The 9,507-nt window shown below is 38.9% G+C and overlaps 1 protein-coding gene across 1 annotated transcript; it reads right to left on the bottom strand.

Moving 5' to 3' along the window:
* Positions 1–4,410: 4,410 nt before the first annotated feature.
* Positions 4,411–5,580, bottom strand: LOC115824872 (N-acetyllactosaminide beta-1,3-N-acetylglucosaminyltransferase 3-like). The gene has a single exon (XM_030788597.1). It carries the CDS (start codon positions 5,578–5,580, stop codon positions 4,411–4,413), a length of 1,170 nt encoding a protein of 389 aa, XP_030644457.1.
* Positions 5,581–9,507: the final 3,927 nt, after the last annotated feature.

The raw sequence follows: 9,507 nt of genomic DNA, 5'->3' as shown, positions 1-9,507 counted from the left end.
GACAAGCAAGCTCTCACAGGGCCGTGCTACTACTTTTTTATTGTTGTCTTGTTTCGTTTTTGTGTGTTTGTTTGTTTGCACATAAAAACAAGACACACAGCAATTATAAAACATGCATCGGGATATCATTGTGTGGCCAGACAGGGGAAAGTGGAGAGAAAAAAGAGCTCTCTTTCTTTCTTTCTTTCTTTCTTTCTTTCTTTCTTTCTCTCTTTCTTTCTTTTCTGTTTACAACTTCTTACAACTAATCATCCTCAAAAGCATATGAACTGAAACTATGATGAAATAATATGTGAAAACATGTACATATTTAGATTCTATAAACATATACCTGGATAAGTAAGAAGTAGTATGAATTTTAGCTTTATACTCTCTCTCTCTCTCTCTCTCACACACATATACACACACACACACACACACACACTTTCTGAACATTGATGGACATTCAACACAAGATTGCAAATTCAACTGCCTGGATGCATCACAGGAAATGGAAAAAAATTACTGCTTCAGTTAATCCCCCACTGAAAAAAACAAACATGAGACACACATGGGGGCAGAGACACCAACAGTCAACCTGCCCGGTTTCTCTTCTCTTCCTTTACTGCTGTAATATTACATAAACATAAGCATATCAACTGTACATCACACATGGTCTTTCTTTCACATTTTATGTATACATGCAAATAATTTTTAGTCCAAATTTTTAACATTTTATGGAGGTTTCCATTTCTTCTAACATTTATTAAATGTTATCTAAACCAAAAAAAAGTTGTTGTTCAGTAATCAACAATCTTTCATGTTAAATCATGTTTACTACCCCTGGTTGATTTTGTATAATAATCTCACCCTGTTATGGTGTTCTCTCCAGACATGCACACCTGTGGAAATGTAAAGAATATACACAAGTCCTTTGTGACTGGAGTTACAGCCCTGCTTGTCATGGCAGTGAAGGTGCCTTGTAATGAACAATTTTACCATCACTCACTCACTGACTACCTGCATCCACCAATCCTCTGGATTTCTCAGGTCTTGATGTTCTCATCTAGTGAAGAGAGTGGCATGAAATGTAACCAAGCCGGTTTTCAGCACCACAGCATGTCGTGTAATTGTGAAAGACAATGTAGACCTTCGTTTTGTCCCAGCACATATTCCAGAGGCCTCTGAAGGATCCTCAATTTGTCATCCAGGATTCTGAAGGTGCCCTGACTCCTAAGCACTATGTCAGCACATGGCTGATGGGTTTCACATTTGCCTTAACAAAAGATTTGATGCTGAGGATGGTCATGTCAGAGTTGTGGTTAATGTAGGCATTAGAAAATGTTGCCAGAAACAGTCACTGGATATGGAACTTTTAAGATTAACCTTATAAAGTAAACATCTCATCATGTTGTGTTCTGTGGTAGAATCATTTGCATATTTGCAAATACAAGAAACACTTTATCTTCAAGCCTTTTAGCCTCCAAGCCTTTACAACATTAACAGCCAATTAGCTGCCAGCACCCAGAACAACTTTTCTGTCATTTTGTAACTTTTCTACCAACAATGGTAGCACATGTAGTTTTGAAAGGCCGTGCCTAAGTATTGTCCACTTCTGCAATTGTGTCTGTAACAGTTTCCAACAACACCACATAGAGCCTATTAATCCAGAAGGACTTTTCCGTGAGTCGAGGAGCCTAACCCTTACCTAACTGCAATCAGTTTCTTGCCAGAACATGAGTGGCACTTCAACATTTTTGTGGCTCTTGTCACCCCTGAGGACGTGAGTGCCCAGGGGACTTTTCCAGGCCATCCCACCGTTGCTTGCCTGGCTGTAAGATCCCCAGATCCCTCATATTAAACCCACTCCCATCAAGTAGCACCACAAACTACCTCCTGCTCTTTCTCCTCTTCTTCCACTATGGCACAAGAATAGTCAACAGCTCTTCTTCCTCCATAGCTCTAATTATCCAAATCTCTTTGCCCATGATGGATACGTGATTACTGTTAGTCCTAGTGTTAGTCCTCTGCACACACTCTGCAGACACTCCCTTTTGATGTTCTGCTCAATTTCTGGCAGCAAATCAATTTAATTTGCAATTCATGTGCATGTTGTGACAGCATGACACATCAACATTGTCCTGTTTTACCTGCCATTCCAGTTCACTCTCAGCTCATGATCTAATACTTTCATATTCATGTTCTTTTTCTTATATATCACGCCGCTTTTGTTTCCAGTTACATGGCCTCAGCTTACCTGGGCTTTTCACACATTTGTTAAGTGTTGATAAAATTCAGGCATTTACCAAGTGTGAAATGTATACATTTCTTAACTTTTTACACATGTATTAAATATGGAGACTGGCTTACAAAAAAAAAAAGTTTTATCAAGTTTTATTAAGTGGGATTTTTTTTTCATTTACATTTATTAAATGCTGATTTTGCTTTAACTTATTTAACATTCACACACAATAAATAAGAAAAATCAGACACATAAGAAGTTAGGCTGCCCTTTGAAGTTTGAATCATTCTTGGAAGACTGTTAGAAATATTATGAAGTGGTTCTACAAGCTCAGTGGGCCAATCTTCAATCACAGGCAGCTCCACCAATAATTTCAACGCTGTGAAGCTAACAGTTTAACTGATTTTGCTGAGGCTTGGCCGCAGAGGTTTAGATTCAGTGCTGTAGTCATTTTTCAGGCCTGTTTTTATGTAGTTGTTAGGACCTAAGCTGTAAAGAGCCCATCTTTCCCTGTATCTTTGGATAAATAACATGGCCTCTTTGAAACTCCTGCTGTTTATGCTACCTTGCATCTTAAAGTGTTTATTTCTGTAAAAAGCATATGTGTAACAAGTGTTACAAAAATAGTATCAAATATTATAATATTATAAAACAAAATTGTCCTGCTCCTTATTTGTGACTTGATAATTACCTCTGCCAAGGAGGTAATGTTTTCAGTGCGGTGTGTTTGTTAGTTTGTCTGTCTGTCTGTTTGTCAGCAGGACTACGGAAAAACGACTGGGCTGATTTTCATGAAACTTAGTGGAAGGGTGTAGCGTGGGCCAAGGAAGAACCCGTGAAATTTTGGAGCAAATCCGAGTCATGGGGTGGATCCACATGTTATTTTCCACTTTTAACATTGCGAGACAGGGCAAAAAATGAACTGAATTTGTCACGCATACAACACAACATAACAGTCACCTCATACATCACTGTAGAAACAAATGCAGCAGATATGTAAGAAATGAGCAATGTCTAAATTATCCTTACTGTTTATTCCAAGTCGATTTGACCAAAATAAGCGTATTTAGAAGTCATTGTTGGCTTGCGTAACACGCACATAATCGCTAATCGTCTCACACAATAAATTAGCTTTCACAATCAATACATTCAGATTTTTGTTGATCTGATATGGGAAATATATACAGACATATACAGTGGTAGCGGTTTCAGATTTGAATATCATAGAAGCATACACTATTGGCCATGGCAGATGTCTGTGCTCTCCGAGTGCCCTTCTAGTTTGAAAATGAGTTTTACCCAAAGGACTCCATTGACTTTGCCTAACCTGTTTATTAAACTTTCCTCTGTTATACACCCTCATGTCAAACAACAACTGGGCTGCCACAGATAAAAAAATATTGTCCAGAGGAACTGTTAGATGTTTTCTTACATCAAAATGCTGAATAATATTTTTAAGCAACAAATTGCTGACTCGTAACTTGATTTTGAACACAAACCCCCCCGAAAAGAACTGTTTTGGTGTTGGAACTGAATTTACTGAGGCAAAAATGAGTTCACCAAAACTAAAATGCTATTGTACTTACATCACATACAGCAAATAAACACCCCCACAATCTTTGGCATTTGTACACTGTACCAAAACACAAGGGATTAAAAAACAAACAAACAAAATCAAAACAAACAAACAAACAAAAAAAAACACTGAAAAACAGAAACTGTCATGTCATCCATTAGACAGAAAAGAGGTCCATTATGTGTCACTTAATGAAAATTAATCATAGCACAATATATTTTTTATGACCCTCAGCATTACTATACACACACACACACACACGCACATATATATACACACATATTAAAAAATACAAATTAAACATGTATTAAATCAACATGGAACAGAAAAAAACAACCTAAAAAAATCTAACATTCCTTCATGTTGAATTGCTTCTCCAATATGTTGCTTCCCACTCTTCACTCAGGGAAACTGCAACTACAGTGCATTGCTAATATGTGTGTTTCCATTCTCTAACTGCATTGCCTTACAGCTCCTTTGTCAAAATGGCTTCTTTTCACTGAATGCTTAAATGCACAAATATTAATGGGGATAATGTTACGGGGATAATGTGAAAAGTTTTCACAAAATCCAAAATTTTTCAGTGCTGTTTGCTTTTATACTGACGGTGGAATCAGGGCTTAGAATCATAATTGAGTACTGAAGTTCCACATCGCAAATTTGGCTTATGTATGTCATTCCACATGACAAAAATCTGATAAGGCAGAAATCTGTGCACTAGAAGAATTTCCCTGTAGAAGCAAGGACTAAGTGCATCAACTTTCCGGGAAGGAATAGACATCCCAAATGTTCTAACTCCAGAATGGGACTCTGGTTTGAGACCAGCCTTCTCAACGCACATACCGAGGTATACATCATCGATGGGCATTATGGTGATGGAATGACTCATATTGTACATAATTCTTGCAGTGAAGCCAGAGATGAGAAACCCCCCTCCACCACAATATGGAGGATAATAATTTACTTCATGGATCTCTTTAGGGACATAGTATTTACTCCCTTGATATCTGATTGGCCCCAGTGAATGAATCAGATGTCCAACATACAGGTGTTTGCTACCATCATTTCCAGGCAAGCTCTGCAAATATTCCACCATATTGTCCGTGTTGGCAAAAACATCATCGTCGCCGTTCATGAGGAATCGAACATTTGGGCAGCGCTTCTCCATCCACTCCAAGAACAGGATCTGTTTAAGAGTGAGGTTGAAGAAGGTGTCTCTGAAGTCCCACTGGAGAATGTCTCTGTGCTCTTCATTCTCCAGCTTCAAGAGTCTATTCATCCTGCGTTTCTCGTGGTGAGTGCCAACAGTGCCGGATATGAAAACTCGGCGAACCCAAACACCGTTATGCCGTCTTTCCTTCGCCCAGGTTTTCCGTAGCACTTCACGACGGTCAAAGTTAGTAGGAGTGCTTTTAATGACCAGAAGGAAAAAGACATCTGCAGATCCCTGGGGCCCACCACACTTATCAGGAACATCCAGGAGCATTGGGAAATGGCGGCAGTGACGGTAGAACAGGAAGTCTCGGATGTGCTCAGGTAATTTCGAAAAACCTGAAATGCTGGCTGCAGACTCATTTCGCTCACAAGGCTGTGATAACTGCTGAAAAGTTTTTGATTGTTTCTGGAGCGTGACTGGATGTTTACGTGACATGTTACTCATTTCCACGTATGTCACGTCATCATCTGGAGCAATATCAGAGGTTGGGTTATCTCTAAGTAGAACTACGATCAAGCACATGGTGCAGACAATGGAAAACAGAGTAATTTCCGGAATACGTAGCATTCTCATCTCTGTGTCTGAGAAAAAAAGATCATTTTCAGTTCGCGGTAACAACAAATCATCTCAACCTTAAACAAAACATCGTCACTTTGTAATAGATCATCTCTTACTACCTTTGCTCATTTGGTCTGCCAAAAGACAAGCTTACATTAATGAACACGTCACAATGTCATACTTTTACTGATATATTTTCAAACTGTGCAATCTGTGAGTGCAGTTCTTTTGAAAATGTTACATTTTTCTGCATTTGATAAGGATTGTTCTTTAAATATCCACCAGCGAGTTTTGATGCAGAAGCAAGCAAACACAATTCTTTAAATCCAGTGAAATTCAGTGAAAATGGATTTGATAATTCATCATTTCTAACACGTGTAGCCCTCTAATTGCTCTTTGCCGCCCTGTAATTTCTCTTTGATTACCTTCTCTTTTCAGACTACCTCCAGGATCCTTTGTTGTGCCTCCTGCTCAGTTGTTGGATACTCTGGCTTGTGACTTGCTGAGCATCAATGAAGGGCTGGAGGAAAAAAGAGAGAGAAGAAAATGGAGGCTCGTCAGTCAAAACTGTCTCTAGTTCTTAGAAAAATGTGCAGGCAATGTCATATATATGTGTGTGTGTGTGTGTGTGTGTGTGTGTGTGTGTGTGCGCGCACGTGTATGTGTGTGTTTGAAATGGGAAGCTTGGTGATACTTCCTTTTCCAGATAGCTGTGAATTCATAATACTAAGGATTTCATTATCTACTGGATCAAAGGTAGACCATGATGTAATGCACACAAGCTGTTAAACCAAAAGAGTTGTCATGTCATTTGGTAGTCAGATTATTACTCAGTGTCATACTGTAAATGAGAGGCATTGTTCATGGGAAAGATATGCAAATCTGAACAGGTTTAGCTGGTTTGGGACAAAAGCAACACAAGGGGCTAGTGACCAGAGGGAGAAGAAATCGATACTAAAAATGTGCTTTTGGGTTTTTGGGGAGTTTTTTCTTGCCCGCCATGAGGATTAAGTCAGGGGGTGCCGTCCTGTTTTGATTTGACTGTTGTGGCCTGTAAAGCCACAGTGATATTGGGCTCTAAATAAACTTGAACTTGAACTTGAACTTAAAAATGGACTAACAGTTTTCTTTTTCTTTTTTCTTTTTTTTTTTTTGCCCTGGACTGGAATTTTAGTTTATTCGATAGTCGGTGGTCTAATTGTGTAAGGACCTCGTCTCCTCTCTCGCCAGTCTAAGCCATTCCGCGCTCAGCGTCGCTGGTTTACTATTCACCGGTCTGATCACTCCTCATCCCCCAGACCTGCCTTCACTCTGTTCCCCTCTCTATTTAAACCCCACTATCAGACAAGATCCCCGCAAAGTCTGCATTCCCCATGTGTTCACTCAGCTGACTCTCTAGCTCTAGACTCTCTATATGTACACTTTTCTAAACTCGGTCTCCTGGTAATCCTTTAGCTTTACCGGGTGTTCTGTGTGTTTGCCTGTCTGTATCCAGTGTGTCTCTAGTTTCAGTCCTGTGTTAACCCCGTTTTATACCACACCTTTATTGTTATTAAAATCCTTCCTGTTACTCTGCCATTGCGTCCTGCTTCGTGGTCCTTTCCTGACAAATTGCATATGAATATTCCTGGCTTTTGTTCTTCAGTATCAGTTTTTAAAACTGAATTTCAAAAAGAGTTGAATCAGTGACTGTCCTAATTGATGTGCTGCTGTCAAACCTAAACATTATTTCACCGGAGGAAAATGGTGCAGTCCCATAACCGGCACATCATTTTGGAGGGAATTCTGATTCTGTGACAAAGTTTGAACTGCTGGTGTATGTTATCGCTACAAACCTTTGATAAACGTAAATTAAACTATCTAGTCAACGTTCCAAACAATGTTCTAGATCTAATCAGTCTAGCTGATATCATGGTTTTGATACTGAAACTCTTATTATAAAATACTGAAAGGCATCAATCTGAAACTTTAGGCTAGCTTGACATGCACTGCTTAGATAACTCCAAAGAGTAATAATTCACTGTCAATATTTAAATTATTTTTTATTTACCCCACACTCCTGTCTCGTGGTGAATTACCAACCATGCAACACTCTTCTCATGTTACAGTGTCTATTGTTGTCTAAACTGCTAACTAAACAGCACAGAATGGCCTTTTGTAGAGTCGGTAAGAGGAGGAAGCGTGTCAGTGATGATGTAAATCTCACTGTGATGGATTGGCCCCCTGTTCAGGCTGTTTCCCTCACCTTTCACCCAATGAACACTGGGGGTAGGCTCCAGCACCCCACGTCCCTAATTAGGAAAAGCGGCTTAGAAAATGAATGACTGAATGAATGAATGAATGAATAATCTCATCCCATGCACTCCTTTTGTCAAAATGTTAAGGTAGAGTACAGTGGCTGAAACCAAGCTCCAAAAGAAAATTGGCAGTGGCAAGATCAGCTGCTCCCTTTCTGACAGGTCGTTTGTCTAAATATTCTGTTTTTTTATCACTTCCTGCTCATCTAGAGAATCAGGATGTCTCTGCTTCTTGCTTTTTCACGGTCGAATACCTTGAGGGATCACAGAATTTTCCACTGCTGAACTGAGACCGTTTGTCTGCAGTATTAAAAAATCAGGAAATGTCAGCAAGAATGATTGCATTGAGTATCTGTTGAGATGCCATGTCCTTGATTCATGTTACTAGCTATGATTGGATGCACAAGACAGTTGAATGTAAATAGGTCCTTATTTAACCAGGATCAGCTAAAATAGGAAATTTGGTCCTGGAAACCAGCAAAATGTGTGCTGTCTAATAGGAACTATAGTCCTGGGAACCAGCAGAATGTGTGCTGTCTTATGGATTGCCAAGGACTTGAACTTGGCACTAAAATCACTGACATGTTTTAAGACTGCAATGTCTGTAATGTCACCTGGAATGTATCTATAGCTGTTGTCTTGACCACAATAATTTTGTTTTCAAATACCAAGTTAATTTCAGTTTAACGTCAAACCAACTAAAAGAAACACTGCACAATGTGAGTTGGATAGCGTTTGCAGTGTTTCTTATAGCTAATTATAAATTCATTTGTTTGTCAGATTTATACTTGACTTTGGAACATTTAAACACACAACCAAAGACTGGAGCGTATTTTACTATGGACATCAGTCTTAAAATTGAGAGCCTCCTGAGTTGTCTGAACTGACAAGAAGCACTTATTATTTCAGTTTCTGCTCTCCAATGAAACTGAAACCTTTGGGTCCTTGTATCAGATCTGGTCTTTTTTTATGTGTGATTGAATGTTCTTATGTCCTTTTCTTACTTCTGCCACAAATCACTCAATCAAAATATTTCGAACAGTAAAGTCAGTCAGATTCACTTCATTCCTTTGGCAATATGAATGAGGTGGAATGGAATCCACAAAAAACACTGAGTATATCTGACTGGCAAATGACTTATGATTCATGATTACTCTTAGGAATGTTTCTTCTCCTGTTTCTTCCACCACTCAGAACAGAAATTAATTAAATTAATTACCAGCACGCCTCAGGCGTAAAGTTCAGTTCGTGCTGCTTGAGTTTTTGGATATCTAATCAAAAGATTCATATTTAGCAATGTGATTCGTTTTATAATACGTTTTTAAACTTGCCAGTCTTGTTCCTTTCTTTGAAAGAACAGTGGGAGAATGAGTCATGTAACAAGGAGTACTCTGACTGAAATTTGATAGGAGAAAAAAAAAAAGAAGAAGAAGAAGGTGAATGCTGCATAAAGGGAGAGTTACTTCAGGGAAATGTTGAAGATGCCACTATATGCAGTCTCTCCACCCACTTATTTGGACCTGTAAAAATGTGTCTGTAATGGACCAGTCAATTCTGAAAAATCTATTGGACCTTAAAATGGTTTCAATGGTCCATTTGATTCTGAAAAATTAGTTTGTTAACAGATTAGCGCTTGTCT

This window comes from Chanos chanos, chromosome 12 (assembly GCF_902362185.1).
Source record: "Chanos chanos chromosome 12, fChaCha1.1, whole genome shotgun sequence".
In the NCBI taxonomy this organism is placed as follows: domain Eukaryota; kingdom Metazoa; phylum Chordata; class Actinopteri; order Gonorynchiformes; family Chanidae; genus Chanos; species Chanos chanos.
Note: the sequence above shows the minus strand (reverse complement) of the source record. Positions and strands in the feature narration are given on the sequence as shown.